At 43.8% G+C, this 16,769-nt stretch overlaps 1 protein-coding gene and 1 long non-coding RNA gene across 2 annotated transcripts in view; both read right to left on the bottom strand.

Annotated features, from left to right (window-relative positions):
• Nucleotides 1-9,351, bottom strand: part of taf1c (TATA-box binding protein associated factor, RNA polymerase I subunit C) — a 31,980-nt gene extending 22,629 nt beyond the window's left edge. Inside the window, exons 1-9 of the mRNA XM_084483002.1 lie at nt 8,962-9,351; nt 7,772-7,880; nt 6,160-6,209; nt 3,855-3,950; nt 2,806-2,873; nt 1,706-1,938; nt 1,417-1,554; nt 392-509; nt 117-188 (exon numbers count right to left, since the gene is read on the bottom strand). Coding sequence (XP_084339128.1) covers nt 117-188; nt 392-509; nt 1,417-1,554; nt 1,706-1,938; nt 2,806-2,873; nt 3,855-3,950; nt 6,160-6,209; nt 7,772-7,880; nt 8,962-9,087 — 1,010 coding nt within the window. The 5' untranslated portion in view covers nt 9,088-9,351. The remainder of the gene's footprint in view (nt 1-116; nt 189-391; nt 510-1,416; nt 1,555-1,705; nt 1,939-2,805; nt 2,874-3,854; nt 3,951-6,159; nt 6,210-7,771; nt 7,881-8,961) is intronic.
• Nucleotides 9,352-13,334: 3,983 nt separating this feature from the next.
• LOC311363047 lies at nt 13,335-14,004 on the bottom strand. Its single transcript, XR_014638914.1, has 3 exons — nt 13,870-14,004; nt 13,695-13,768; nt 13,335-13,437 (listed from the first exon to the last, which is right to left on the bottom strand). It is a non-coding gene; the product is annotated as an uncharacterized lncRNA (long non-coding RNA).
• Between the last annotated feature and the right edge of the window lie 2,765 nt (nt 14,005-16,769).

The following is a 16,769-nucleotide window of genomic DNA, read 5'->3' as shown; positions in this document are numbered from 1 at the left end:
AACACACACACCCATTATACACACACTCATTATACAGATTCATTAAACACACACACTGATCGATTATATAAAGATTCATTGCACACACACAGATCCATCATACAACACACACTCACCCTTTGCCGACGGTCCAGAGGTGAGCAGATCCACTCTCATCAGCCAGCAGAACCTCACCCAGAACATGTGGACTGAAACACAAGTGTTCAATACTCCATGGAGTGTTCCACTGAGACTCAACAACATAGACTGAACACACTGTGTGTGTGTGTGTGTGTGTGTGTGTGTGTGTGTGTGTGTGTGTGTGTGTGTGTGTGTGTGTGTGTGTGTGTGTGTGTGTGTGTGTGTGTGTGTGTGTGTGTGTGTGTGTGTGCGTGTGTGTGTGTGTGTCTACCTGGCTGCGATGCAGGTGGCTGGCTGCTTGGTCTTCATGACCTGCAGGACCTTGGGTTTGTCCGTCTCGTTGAACCTCCACACACCACACATGTAGTCGGAGCGCACAGCCACACAACCTGGGAACACAAACACACACTACTGCTGACCGGAGCCTGATTCCCGTGGACCCGTCGGTAAGGGGTCTGCGCTTTACCGTGTTTCATGTAATAGTGTTTAGAAACAGCCTCTGCCGTGTTCCTACAAATGTGTACCGTCTCCATGGTGACTAGGGCTGGCCCCAATGCATCATTTCATGCTTTGAATATTCACTAGGGTTCCAAACTATCTGAATATTCGGTGCAGGGAGAAAATAAAGATAAAGTGTGTATCTATCAGTGCCTGTAGCGCAGCAGGTGGAGCCACTGCCACAAAATCCAGCTTTTATCAACTGATCCGTTTTTTCCTTTTGTTTTCTAAAGTGGTTCAACTGGTCAAACAAATGTGTTATTTCTGTAATACGAAACGGCAAAACAACAATATCACGTCCGTGACTTTCAGAATCGACTCATCAGTGCCGTCGCGGGGGACGGATCGCCATTCAAGAGAAAACATTGTTGCCTGTTCTATTCATGTTTACTGAATAACCAATTCATATTTTTGTGTATTGCACTTTTTCCACAAAACAAAACAAAATGAAACATGAATACTGAATTGAGATTCTAATACCTGACTAACGAACGAACATATGAATATTCAAATATTCGCTCAGCCCTAAAAGGCGACTACGACAAAGATTGAGAGTGATTGGTTAAACTGATTTAACGAACCACAGGCTAGAGCCACGAAAACTCAACCTCGGTGCGATTAAAACGAACGCCGCTTTGTGGCATTCATACGCACGATAAAAATGTTATCACGCGTATTTGTCAACTTATACAACTCGGCTCCACCAATAGTATTATTTTGTTAACGTGGGGAAACGAATAAACCAAAGTGTTCAGTCTGAGAGGACGGGTGATGTGAACCCAGTGCGTCGGTACGTACAGTCGGACAGCAGCGGGGAGACGCTGATCTGGCGTACCGGCCCTTTAAGCTCCACGCAGGAGAGCGTCCTGCTGGGGTCCAGGCGAGGGGCACCCCCCCCCTCCCCCCCCTCGCACCGCAACCACACCCGCTGGAAGTCTGGGGCGGCGAGTTAAAGAGGGCTAGCAGGGGGCACACACACACACACACACACACACACACACACACACACACACACACACACACACACACACACACACACACACACACACACACACACACACACACAGCTGGGTAAGGTGAAGGATACTGAGGAGGCTGAAGGCCGGTCCAGCAGAGTAGAGCAGCCAGGGGCCCTGGGGCAGGGCGGCGTGGGCCAGGGCCCCCCCGGTGGCCGTCTCGGAGAACAGCCGCCGCTGGCCGCTCTGCTGCAGCTCCTCCTGGAGCAGCCCCCCCAGCAGGGCGGGGGGGATGTCGTGGAGGACGTCTCGCAGCAGGTCGTCGTAGGCAACCACGCGGCGGTTAAGATACGAATACTCGCACCTGACACAGAGAGCCACGCGTTACAAAACGGAACAGAGTGAGACGAGAGAGAGTTGAATTATTGGGTTAGTCCAACTATGATTGGATTACTGAGATGCATGTATACACCTTAGTCGCGCTAAAATCTAATCGAATTGGGTTTCTCATAGTCAAATTAAGACCCCTAGATAATTCGATTCATAGTCGAGTTAAGCGTGCATGTACGGAGTGGGATTGGATTATGGATTATGGATTATAGATGTTTTTTTCTCCCGACGTGTTTACGATCTCTATTCATTCATTGTGCCGCGGCGGGGAACGCCGTATACGGACGGGCGGCGGAGGGGCGGCGGAGGGGCTGCTCCGGCGGGAGAAAGATGTTTTCAGTAGACAGCTGTCAACTCACTTCGGTGATTTATTTAAAAAGCTGGCGCAGAAGATGGAGGAAGCCGGTGTCGTGCCAATGTAGTTACCCCCTATAAGGAGTGTATCATCATCAACATGCATTCAGTACACACTACGCTTCGATTTCACCCAAGGCTGAATTAAAAGTACATGTTTTTCTAAATGTTGCTCATCAACAAGGTTATAAAATAACTAGGATCTTTATTCATTCATTGCGCCGCGGCCGACGGGGGGGATTCTCTGATATTATGCATCTTACAGACTGTGTCGGGTTCTCCGACTCTCTGGTACTTCCACAACAAGTAAAGACTCCTAATTTCACCGTCTTATCTCAAGCTGCCTGCGTAAAACCAAGGGGGGTAAATCCCCCGTCTTCACAGAGCAGGCTTTCTTGGTTCACGGGAGGAGGCGGGGCTGCGCACGGAGAGTGAAAGGCGTGCATAAGATGGGCGTATTTGGCGGCCGCTAAGACCTTCCACTCACTTCCTGTGTTCCAGCTTGCTCAGGAAGCCGTCCGTCCAGCCCAGGCTCAGCGCGTCACTCCTCCAGCTCTGAGGAACACGTTTGGAGTTGTGTCAAGGACGAGGCCCGCATGATGACCGTGTGTGCCTGGTCTCTAAGGTAACCGGCAGCTTGGTCAGTTAATGAAGTGACGTTAAAATATCATTTTGTCATTTTGATGATGTCTGCATTTCCCAATATTTTTCCACTTTTACAAGAAAATGTGTAGGACTCAATAGTTGATTTACAATCCAAACATATAATAGTGAAACGAATGGCAGTTTGTGGATGAGGCGCATTAACGTACGACTTGTGCATTTGGAGCGTTATTTAATACGTCCACGTTTGGGAGGCATCCGTTTTTGCTATGCTACCCCCAGGTAGCATAGCATTAGCTCCACAACTCGGCCGAATACACCTTCCAGGTAATGCAAACACAAATCTATTTACGTGTGTATATCTGGAATAAACTACATTGAAAAGGTCAACCCAAATGGAGCTCTGCTTCTTTGGAAAGCAGTTTGATCATCAACAAACAGCACCATTCCTTTCTGAATAACCGTGTCTTCCTCCGCTGGGAACAAGCACAGCTCTTTACGATAAAATCCCTGGTCTGGCTGATTTCCTTATGTGGTTCTTGGAACGGTGAAGGTCAAGTCCTGTCATCTCCTTGGTAGGACCACATTATTATGGGAGTCCTAATAGCTTCTTAAAGGAGATTTTTAACCCCATTATCGTTTTCCTGAGTGTCACAGGGTTATTCGACCAAGCCAGAGATCTGCACTGACGCCCCAAATGCGGATAAAGAGCTTGCCCCCATAGGTTAGCGTTACAGCTATTCCATAGCTCCAGCATCCAGTGCAGATATCTGGCTTGGTCTAATCAATTTTCGTCTGTTTTTTTTAAAAACATGACATTTTAGTTTCAGTTAACTGACAGCTAGCATCACTTCGGTTGATTAATTGAATCAAATATAATCCTCTTCAGCCAAATCCTCAGTTGGACAATAAAGTTGATTTTCCTTCTCCCACCTTTCTCCGTTTGGGGCCGGGGTATAAGTGGTCCTGCAGCAGTGCACTGACGGAGCCGAAGGCGTCACCGTAGTGGTTCAGGTAGAAGTTCTCCATCTGGGAACACAGAAAACATCTTGTTACTTTCTGTTTTAGACGTATAGACTTTTTCCTCATGAAAGCACTAGCGATAGGCCGACGGATGACAAGAACTTGCCATTCAAAGCTCAGATGGAGATTCACCATCCACACACACTCTTATACTATAGGTGTCCAGAACGCCTAACCCTCATTGGAGGCACTGACCCTTATGGAAGATATTAACCCTTAATGAAGGCACTAACCCTCATTGAAGATACTAACCCTCATTGAAGGCACTAACCCTCATGGAAGGCACACACCAAGACGACTGGCCGATTGTCGCCAGAAAATGGAGTCGGGCTATTAATCTCACCGACTCAGTGAATAAAGTGTGAAATACACACCTAGATGACTACAGACAGTCAGTCACTGTACGTTCTGCGCTCGCGTGAGATGAAATGTAGCAGGTGGCGCTAATCTGTATTGTGGTCCAAAAAAGAACAAAAACCATAAATACCAGGGCAACGGTCTATCCTCCACCATGCTGATAAATTGTTCCTCGATTTCCTCAGTCCACATGGTCAAAGAATTCAATATCAACTATCAAAACGATGCGCTGAGAGAGTGTGTCGCCATTGTCTGCGCTTTCACTGTTTGTATGTTTACCATCCTTACTTCCGGGCTTCACTGATTCGCTAGTCAAGGGCTAGCCCTCCACCAATCAGATTGGTAACGACTGTAGTGACCGATTATACACGTTGAATCGGCTGAAAAGAATGCAGATGACCTTATCGATGGCCGACCTCACCAAACAGACCACCAAAGAGACTTATGTCACCGACCTCTCAAGACTCAGCGATGCCCGATTTTCGGCGCGGTGTGTGGCCGCTTTTATGGAAGGTACTAACCCTTATTGAAGGCACTAACCCTTATTGAAGGTACTAACCCTTATGGAAGGCACTAACCCTTATTGAAGGTACTAACCCTTATTGAAGGTACTAACCCTCGTTGAAGGGACTAACTTTATGAAAGGTAATTCCCTTATTTAAGGAAGTTTGATTTAAGATTTGGCTGAGAAAACAATTGTGGAAAAAACCCATCACTGAATGAACAGTAGGGCTCAGATTCTAGAGATCTGATATTACCTTACAAACAGAGCCCGTAGACTCCATCTAAACAGAGCCCACCTCCACCTCCTGCACCACCCAACATACCCAACAATACTGTACATCTAAAGAAGCGTTCACAACGCAACGGTGTGCCTGCGCTTGTTACTTACTATAATCCAAAGTAGTCCAGGCGGGTTAACAGAGCTGGAAATTACTTTTAAGACAAGATTGTCTGCAAAACACCGAAGTGTCCCACTGGACCCAATGTGTGCATGCGCCACACCGATTTCAGTTTACTTTGCGCAAATTAGGCAAAGCAGGCCATTGAAAATATCTGGGGTTCCGAGTCAAACGTGTCTTAGAAGTAATATTTTTAATGAGGCAGAGGTAATTTATCTGGAAACACGACCCAGGTTAATTTCAGTGGAGACACACTCCTTTGTACAATGCACAAAACACATTTTTGTTTAATGATCAAAGTTCTAATTACATTTTACCGCAGCACTAGCACTATTCAATAGCATACGAAGAAATGCACTATTCTGGATGGCAGGTCGCTGGAAAGAAAAGATAATCGTAATTGGAGTATATTACCAAATAGCAGCTTGTTATTATTAGGTATTTGATTTAGGAGGAGGAGCCTAGACCACCACGTCTACCACAGTCTACCTTTAGTACCCTAGACCACCACGTCTACCACAGTCTACCAGTAGGAACCCTAGACCACCACGTCTACCACAGTCTACCAGTAGGAACCCTAGACCACCACGTCTACCACAGTCTACCAGTAGGAACCCTAGACCACCACAGTCTACCAGTAGGAACCCTAGACCACCACGTCTACCAGTAGGAACCCCAGACCACCACGTCCACAGTCTACAAGTAAGAACCCTAGACCACCACAGTCTACCAGTAGGAACCCTAGACCACCACAGTCTACCAGTAGGAACCCCAGACCACCACGTCCACAGTCTACAAGTCAGAACCCTAGAGCAGGCTTCATTGTATATGTTTAGTATATGTACTGTATATGTTTGGAGGTCTGGACAAAAGCGTCTGCTCAATAACTAAATGCTTTAGCAATACGTTTACCGTGCAATGGGGACAGATGACCAAAAGAGACATTTTAAACTCACATGTTGTCCGAAGTCTGTCGTCTCTGAAGAGTCCAGGTGCCACGGTGGAACTGGAACAACAACAGCTTAAGCATCTTTTCATTCGGATAATTTTATAAATTCAACAGAATACTATCTATACTATCTATACTATCTAACGCAAAGACATTTAAAGCCCTCTGCCACTGAGGACCACCTAACTGCGCGTTCACACCAAACGTCACGGGGCGACACGTTTCAATACAAAGTCAATGTAGAGACGCGTATCGGGCAAAATTTGTTGAGGCACAAACCTGCCCCAAGATTTGGCATAAAACACCTTTGGCGGGCAAAAGATGTTGTGCGACAAAATTCGCTGCACAACAAAGTTCACCTGACATAACTGCACAGCGACAGATTATGATTTGTTGCGCAGCAAAACTTTGGCGTCAGCGTGACCTGGCGAAAAATGTGTCTTTTGGTGTGAACACACAGTTAGTCCGGTTGAAAATATACGGGTTTAGAACCTAATCAATGACTTCTTGGTTTTTAGCAACTTCATAACGTTCTGGTTGATATAACTTCTTAACATACTGGTTGTCAGATATGGAGGTAGATTTGTGTCTTTATTATGCAATCAAACAGAATAGGTTTGAGAGCAAAACTTTCCACACTGCAATCAAAAAATGTTTTATTGCAAGTAAAATAAATGTGATTAAAAATGTATTAATGGGAATCCAAAAGTTTTGTTTGCAAATCCAAAAGTTTTGTTTGCGAATCCAAAAGTTTTGCTTACGAATCCAAAAGTTTTGTTTGCGAATCCAAAAGTTTTGTTTGCGAATCCAAAAGTTTTGTTTGCAAATCCAAAAGTTTTGTTTGCGAATCCAAAAGTTTTGTTTGCGAATCCAAAAGTTTTGCTTGCGAATCCAAAAGTTTTGCTTGCGAATCCAAAAGTTTTGCTTGCGAATCCAAAAGTTTTGCTTGCGAATCCAAAAGTTTTGTTTGCTGTTGAGCTGAATCTCGTGGGCGGGACCTACGCCGAAAGATGTAAGACACGTCTCTATTGGCCAGTCTCGATCGGAGTGACAGCTTGGCAACTCGGCTCCTGAGTCCCGCTCGGTCTCATCATGGACTTCAAAACTCCCTCTCTCGTTACTAACTGTGGATGTTGCCAAGCTGTCACTCTGATCGAGACTGGCCAATAGAGACGTGTCTTACATCTTTCAGCGTAGGTCCCGCCCACGAGATTCAGCTCAACAGCAAGCAAAACTTTTGGATTTGCAAGCAAAACTTTTGGATTCGCAAGCAAAACTTTTGGATTCCCATTAATACATTTTTAATCACATTTATTTTACTTGCAATAAAACATTTTTTGATTGCAGTGTCGATAGTTTTGCTCTCAAACCTATTCTGTTTGATTGCATAATAAAGACACAAATCTACCTCCATAGACAGGCCTTAACGTACTGGTTGTTATTACTTCTTAACGTACTGGTTGTTATTACTTCTTAACGTACTGGTTGTTATTACTTCTTAACGTACTGGTTGTTATTACTTCTTAACATACTGGTTGTTATTACTTCTTAACGTACTGGTTGTCAGACAACCTTCTTAACGTACTGGTTGTTATTACTTCTTAACGTTCTGAACGTACTTGGTTTGGGCGGCAGCAGCGGCAGGACCACGGGCTCTGAGGGGGCCCAGAGGTCTCCTCCAGTCCGCCGTCGGGGTAGTATCCTCGGATGCGCCTCATTGCTCATTCCCTGCAGAGAGCCACAGACACTCAACACTGGCATCGAGAACATAATCACCCTTTACCGTTACACGGTATTTACACTGGCATATCCAAGAGACTTTACACAAAACATGCATTTCACAAATGATCATTTGCCAAAGAGTAGGCTGGGGATCTTAAACACTACGGACTATTATGGACGTACTCTAAGACCACCCAACAAACTAGTCGACATTGAAGGTTACTAATAATAACATTTGAGTTGGTAGAGGGTACTACTAACTTAATCAACTCTCATAAGAACATGACAAGACAAGCTACAACAAGGTAACGTTGACTGATCCCATAACCCGAGACCATCAGATGGTCTCATCCACAATCCAAACCCCCCCCCCGGTTGGATTTAGTTTCCTATGGAGGTAGATTTGTGTCTTTTTTATGCAATCAAACAGAATAGGTTTGAGAGCAAAACTATCGACACTGCAATCAAAAAATGTTTTATTGCAAGTAAAATAAATGTGATTAAAAATGTATTAATGGGAATCCAAAAGTTTAGCTTACAAATCCAAAAGTTTTGCTTGCGAATCCAAAAGTTTTGCTTGCTGTTGAGCTGAATCTCGTGGGCGGGACCTACGCCGGACGTCTCTATTGGCCAGTCTCGATCAGAGTGACAGCTTGGCAACAACAAGCAAAACTTTTGGATTTGCAAGCAAAACTTTTGGATTTGTAAGCTAAACTTTTGGATTCGCAAACAAAACTTTTGGATTTGCAAAAAAAACTTTTGGATTTCCATTAATACATTTTTAATCACATTTATTTTACTTGCAATAAAACATTTTTTGATTGCAGTGTCGATAATTTTGCACTCAAATCTATTTTTTGATGGCAGTGTGGAAAGTTTTGCTCTCAAACCTATTCTGTTTGATTGCATAATAAAGACACAAATCTACCTCCATAGTTTCCCTGGTACCACACGTGTACCTGATCAGGTGTGTTTAGTATTCCCTTAACAGATGTGTTGAGTATTCCCTGAATAGGTAGTATTCCCTTAACAGATGTGTTGAGTATTCCCTGGAACCTGATCAGATGTGTTGAGTATTCCGTGGTACCTGGTCAGATGTGTTGAGTATCCCCTTGTACTCGCCCCATCCTCCGGCGGTGTGTTTGGATCCGCAGTTCGGGGGTCCGGAGCTGAAGTACGTCGGGAACAGTCGGTCAGGAAAACTGCAATCCATTTCTTGAGCGGCTCCCAGCTGGTCAGACCTTCATGGAAACACGTCTCAACATGTTCTTTCACAAACACACGTTTTGACAGTTACGAGTGATCAGTGCCAAGCGTGACGAAGTTTAGACACCGTCCTTGGCATTATTAGACTCCTCGAAAAATAAACAATCAATATATTCCCCTTAAAAACGTTGGTTTCTTAGATTGTGCAGAAATAAAAGCAAAACTGCACATCTTCCTGAGGACAACAGCCCATGGTGATGGCACATGCACATGCCACTACAAAGCATGCTGCATACTGCTGAAACGTCACGACCACAACCAGGAAGCACCCCGTGACCACGTGATCTGATCACCAGGGACCACCCCCTTTTGCACCATACACCATTTGATTCGAAGCAAAAAAATTGAAAACGTAAGAAAAAGAAAAAGTACAAGACTGTGCATTATTTTGTGAACGAGTGAAGGAACTATTCATCCCATAATCCTTTGTGAACCTTTTCCGAGCGCGCTTCTTGCATCTTTGAACCGTTGTCATTATTATAGTGTTTATAGTGTTAATAAAAGTTGTGATATATTGTGTGTGTTTGTCTGGCATTTTTACACTGCCAAGCCGGTTCGGTCGCGGCATGCCACGAGGACAGTTCCTCTGTGTCTTTCTCGTAGATCGCCTCATCTTTCAACGTCTTTGTTAAATGCGACTGCATCACCTTCTCTCCCATGATGGTCAGCAGCTCGCTAGACAACGCAGCAACGCCTCTATCCAAGTCCCGGCCGCCCCTTTTTCTTATATTTTATATATTTTATATATGATATATATTTTCATATACTGTATATCATATATTTTTTAACTCCCCACAACCAGGCGCCAGATTAACGCACAGGCTAGCCTATGCTGCATCCTAGGGGCCCAGGTGTGCAAGGGGCCCTGGATTGGCCAGACTATTCTCCATTGCACTTCAAATAAAAAAAACTTGACCCCTATTAACAAGAAACATAAAAAAAATGAAGCAGCTGATGTGGCCATGTTCATTAAGCCATTTTGTTGTTAAATGATATGTCAGGGCTACTGGACAACATGCCATTGCGGCAAAATATCTGGAAAGAAATGTGATAGCGGAGCAAAAAAGCACTCTGGCTCATAGCTCTGGCCATGGCGAAGACACCACTGACCATGCCTCACCATCTCACTCACATGAGGAGTCTGAGACAGAGGGACTGACACTTCAACCACCCCAAACACCAGTAACCACCCACACCCCAGGAATTACCCATGCTGTCCAACCCGCCACAAATCCCTCCATGACGGCCTGTTGCTACGGAGAGAGAACAAGAGGTCGCAAATCCCGCTACTTACAGCACGGATCCTGCATGCTGGGGTAGAATTGATGAACATATGAGGACATACTGGCTTCAATAGGACCTGAAACATGTCAGAATAAAGACGCAGAGGGACACAGTGATATTTTATGGCAACCTGATAATGGGAACTTTATGGGTGTGCTGGAAGTTATCAGCGAGTTCGATCCATTCTTGAAAGCAGATATAGAAAAATATGGCAGTGCTGCCAAGGGAACACGATCATACCTCACATCAACAACATGTTAACAAATTATTGAACTGATGCGAGAGCGGGTCCTACAAGAAATATCAGTCAGATAAAAATTGCAAAGTAATTTTCGATCAGTGTCGATTCCACTCCAGATGTTACACACACAGACCAGCTCACATTTATTATGCAAAATGTGTCCCCTGATGGCTGCACAGTGCACTGCAGAGGGTCAAGATTCTGCATTCAGGAGTCACTTTGAGAGTCAGTTCTTTGTGTTTTAGAAAAAATGGGCATTGATATTATGGTAGAAAATAATGAAGGTTTAAAAGGATATCTCTGCCATATGTTTGGAATAATAGTTGAAAATAACCAGGTCAACAGGGTGGGAGGGTCCTGTCCCTTTGTCATTCATAACACCTCATAATATAAGATATGTATTGTTACAATGAAGCCAAATGTTAAACACTTGATATTACCTGGCTCTCCTCTCCAAGAATGTCAACCACACAGTGGTTAACTTATGCACTCTTGGATAACCCGAGGAATCTAATCCCCGTCAGTTGGAACAATAGGTACCCATCAAGCTCTTCTCCCCTTCTCTAGGTAGTTGAACAAACCTTTCCACCCCTGGAGCAAGTCACTCATCACCGTCGTCGGTGACACAGAATGGTTTAGCATGAGCCTCGTTGTCAAGGTGATGACAATATTCCAGTTTATACCCATCAGTGCTTATAGAAAGGTTTATACCCTACAAAAGGGAAATCAGCACTAAACATTCCTCACAGTGCTTCTCACAGCCATGAAAATACATTTTCCTCATTACTATAAACCATAGAAAATATGACAGGCACCTAAAGCTCATGGGCAAAAAAGAGGAATGATGTTGAATGACCCATGAGACCCACCCTGTTCCAGTCCAGTCCTCTCTGCACTTCTTACCTCATCCCCTCATCTTCCACCTGCTTCACCTCAACCAGTCCTCGTCGCCAGGTCATCAACAAGCCTTCTGGACGCACTGTCCTCATTCATTTATTTATTCTAATAATTCTATTATTTAACCAGGAAAAGTCCCATTGAGCTCCTGTAACTCTTCTTCCAGGGAGTCCTGGCCAAGAATGGCGGCATTCATGAGTAACAATTCCACCTAGTGGTGAACACAGGGAAAGCAACGATTGAGCCGTAATATGCATCTGAACATGTTAGTTTTGAATTCACCTCCTTGAATTTCACATCTGGCATTACAGAAACTCAAATGTTCACTAATTTAGATACAAAAGGTTGCATTGATCTACAAGTATACAGAATACTTGTAGATCAAGAATTTCTACCTCTAGCAGGAGGCTTCTCCACCTCTAGCTGGAGGCTTCTCTAACATGGCTGCCCAGACCATGTTGAAAAGGGTCCTGAGATAAGGTCTGGCGACATGAGCTCTTCCTGTACAATATCCTTATACGCAACTGATTCCTTCCCTTCACATAATGAGTATCCAGTGAAGTAGAAAAAAAATTGTAGTACCCTCCTATTGGTATCGTTACCCAGTGAAACCCAGCCCTAAGGTAGGTCTAATTAGGATTTTTACATTACAAGAATTATCTGGTTTCCCATTTATATCAGTATAATGTATTATAAGTATTAGTTTACTTCAGTATTATAACCTTATTGTACCTAAAATAAACGTATATTCTGTTGTATATATACACAGTGATAAAATACACTTCATCTACACTTCTACTCTACATTATAGTATTATAAAATTATACTTAAAGTACATGCCTTTATGATGCTCAAATTGTGATAGAAGTATATATACATTTTTATTAACATAACAGCACACTTTAATATTCCCAAATACAGACAGTGCATTATAATTCAGTTTAATAACATATAATAACAGTATGTTCAAAATACACTTCTACACTATCAATTGAAGTCTAAAGCATTTATTAATATATTTCCAACACACTGGTGATTTAATACAATTGTACTGCAAGTGTGTTTCAAATGCTAAAGAATCATAATTTTCACTGGTGTACTTCAGCACAAGTTTGTAAAAAGTTGTGCCAATTTAGCATACTAACTAATTACACTTAAAGTATACTCAAGTAATAGTCAAGTAGTACTCAAGGACTTTTTGAGTACAATTAGGTATACTCGAAGGCGACAAAAAAAGCACAAAGTACAGTTACAAACTAAAAGTGTACTTAGTACATTCTTTCAAAAGTATAGTTGAAGTATAACATTTTATCACCTGGGCGTGTACATATACATGCTGATATAGAACTATAACACAATGACAGAGATCATGTCCTACCAACGTAGTCAACAAGACGGATATCCCCTGAGATAGAACCACCACACCGCGAGACCTTCAAGTCAACGGGACGTTCTCTGGAGCTCGGTCTGTTAGGCGTCTCCTCTGACCTCTGTGACGGGGGGAGGAGTTGGAATCTCCTCGGTAACGCAGCCTGTCACCGCCTCCGTCACCGTGCTGCTGGGTGGGGCCGTAGGTGGTGTGCTCCCTTCCGTGATTGGTCCCATTGCAGTCGTGTCCCAGTCTGCCCCCGTGATGGTTGTTAGGGCAACAGTGGGAGGGGCCAGTGTACCAGGGGTGAGACGCTCCTCCTCTGAGGAGGAGGAGGAGGAGGACTCTAGGGACTCAGAGGAGGAGGAGAAGGAGGACTCTAGGGACTCAGAGGAGGAGGAGGAGGAGGAGGAGGAGGAGAAGGAGGACTCTAGGGACTCAGAGGAGGAGGAGGAGGAGGAGGAGGAGGAGAAGGAGGAGATGTATGGTTTTCCCATCCGCCTCATCTTTGCAGGAAGTGCAGGAAGAGAAAAAAGACGATTTCGGTTCAGACTACTGGAATTAAACAGCATCTGCATGGTTTCCCTGTGTGTGTGTGTGTGTGTGTGTGTGTGTGTGTGTGTGTGTGTGTGTGTGTGTGTGTGTGGTGTTGTAATAATAATCAATAAATCATAAAAATGTAGTAATAATCAAGGCATTTCCATGAAATCCATTATCTGTGGGGGTGAGAAAAAAAACGGTTAACCGGAGCTAGTTAGCTTACTGGCATAGCGAACGCTGTGGAGAGGAGAAGCAGGACTAGGGACAGGGTTTCCATCTCTTTGCCCTGATTGGTCGCTGGATGGAGGGAGGGAAATCCACAAATAAAAACAGATTCAAGAAATCAACATGATTATCTGTCTCTATCTTATTAAAAGTAAAGATAACCATGGTCCTACCTTTGGAGACAGAAGGAGATGAGATTGCTTGAGGTTGTGTTTCTCTGATCACTGGGGAGGTCGTAGTCTGAGGGTGAGCAGATCTCTCTCACCATATATATATATATATATATATATATATACTGTGGGTTGGAACTTCCTCTCTGCCCAAACCAGTGTTAGCCCAAACCCTTCAGAGAGGGTGTCATGAGATTGGTATGACTGTCCCTAAGTCATGCTGAGATTACTTCACTGGAGGGTATCACCACAAACATCCTCGGTAGCAGCATGAGATGCTAGAGCACACCCTTCTTCAGAATATCTCGCAACAAAACAGGAAACAAGCTGTAACTCTGACCCTTGCGGTTTGTTGTTTCCGGCCCAGGCTCTGTGCCTTGTCCCGCCACAAGTTCTGCTATAACATGGTAGATCTGCTGGGTCTCATTAAGCAGTCCAGGCAGTGTGAGTATGAACCTAAGAGACAGTGTGAGTATGAACCTAAGAGACAGTGTGAGTATGAACCTAAGAGACAGTGTGAGTATGAACCCAGACCAGGCAGTGTCAGTATGAACCCAGACCAGACAGTGTCAGTATGAACAGTGGCGGTTTTAGGCACTAGCCCCCCCCCCCCCCGTCAACAGCCAGCCACGTAGGGGGCGCTCGGAGGGGGTCTCACCCGGGGCGCAATTCAGTGTAGAACCATCACTGAGTATGAACCCAGACCAGACAGTCTCAGTATGAACCCAGACCAGACAGTGTCAGTATGAACCCAGACCAGACAGTGTCAGTATGAACCCAGACCAGACAGTGTCAGTATGAACCCAGACCAGGCAGTGTCAGTATGAACCCAGACCAGACAGTGTCAGTATGAACCCAGACGGGGCAGCGTTGGCCTACTTTCTGCAACACAGAATTCTGGATCTGAAGTAATGAGTCAACATTACTCATCCAGCCAGGTCCTGTCTGGCCCTCTGTGGCAACACTGTGATCTACATTGTGGTTAGCCTACAATAACTCACAGTTAGAGGGATGGCCTTGCTTCAATGGAAAGACACTGGGAGGTTTCTCAATACATAAACTCAGAGGTGTGTTCATCTGCATCATCGCGCGTCTGCTGTCAGCACTGTCGTGCTAGCTGTCAATTTAACTAGCTGTCACTTTAGCACTGGAAAAAAACGAGGCTCAACTTATGTTGATGTTGAAATTAACTGCCCCCAGTATTCTTTCTCAAATGTGAAGTCAGAATTTTATTTTCTTATGGTGTTTATTGTGTGCTTGCTAACCAGCAATAAATTAATTAATTTTGATTCAAATAATGTGTTTCTGGAATTGGTATCCATTATTATCAATTGTATTTTCTTTTCTTTTTTGTATTCTCTTCTTCTGCTTAACCGCGTCTCTCATGCGTCTTCGCATAGCGTCTGTAAACTTTGTTGGTGGCCTGTTTATTTAAATATTGCCGCCATGAAGGATTATGGGAAACCAATATATAGTAACCTATGCTAAAGGAGGGTTAAAGGATGCATCAAGGCTCCTTTCCTAAGCATTTTTAGATTTCAAACCACCTTTCATCCAAGTACTTCCGGGTCATCTCGATAGGAAAGGAAATTTCCTATGCAAAAAAGAGAATCCGTAGAGGCCCCTGGTATAGAGGGAGAACAGAAACATGGCTCCCATTCATTCCTATGGAAACTGCTCAGTGACGCAGGGCAACATCAAGGACATAATTGCTTCCGCACCATGGGAGCCTAGCCACGCCCAAGTGCATGACGTTCTGGATGTAGAAATATTCTCGTTCTCTAGCATTGTAGCATCATAAGCGAGAGGTCTGAGCGAGCAGTCGCAATGTAGTTACCAACCCCCCCGATTATTCACTATCTGTGATACCATACATTAGGGCTGTACGGTATGGACTAAAATTTATATCACGGCATGATTTGAGGTATAGACGGTAATGGTATTATATCACGGTATGTTCATTTTATATTTTAATTTCGATATAAATACTTCTGAAGGGGTAAAATACTGGTTAGGCAGCTATTAGTATATTTTTGTATTACTAGGAAATATTTCACATAGTACATAAGTTGTTTTTTTTTAAGTTACTTCTAGTATGGATAGTATGGATTTCTTTCTCCACTTGGTCGCGGACCTTGCCGTAGTTTTGGCATCTCAATTTGGCTGAAGTGTGTGCGGGCAGGTAACGCGTACCTGGGATTGAGTGTTTTGACCGTCTCTTTAAAGCCCTTTCTATCGACATTTTGAAAGGGAACCATGTCCTTACACAGTTAAACAGTGACGGCGTTTGTTATCTCATTCCACCGCTGGCTTCTTTTGTCGTCCGAGATCAAAACTGGGAATATAATCCCCGAGAAGGGGAAAAAAAACTGTCAGCTATTTTTAAGTAGAAGAAACAATATGATTAGGTTATATATACACATATACGTAGGCCTATATCCTACATAAACAATGTATGAATACATTAGATATCTTAGGGACTGTATCTCTGTTGCTGCAGCAGCAGAGTTTATTCTGTCTTGACACTTTGTATTACATTCTTCCCTTAAATTATGTTTAGAGTGATTGTTTTATATGTATTTTTTATGAATCCATTCAGGGTATAGAGGGGGAGGTTAGGGTATAGGGGAGGGAGGTTGGGAGAGGATATGGGAGGAGGGAGGTTAGGATATAGGGGAGGGGAGAGGTAACCTTACCTCATTAGGGTAACATGCATGTGTATAATAAAAATGACCATACAACAAGCCACACAACCAGGTCATTTTAAATGATTTTATATCATAAAACATCAGTATACATTTCAACATCTGTGCACACAGTGAAACAATTCTGGGATGTGATTAAAAAAAAAAACAATGGTTCATCGTGAGACCATCTGACCCTAACTCTGTCCCTAACACTGA

Source organism: Micromesistius poutassou (assembly GCF_964030765.1).
Source record: "Micromesistius poutassou genome assembly, chromosome: 18".
Taxonomy (NCBI): Eukaryota; Metazoa; Chordata; class Actinopteri; order Gadiformes; family Gadidae; genus Micromesistius; species Micromesistius poutassou.
Note: the sequence above shows the minus strand (reverse complement) of the source record. Positions and strands in the feature narration are given on the sequence as shown.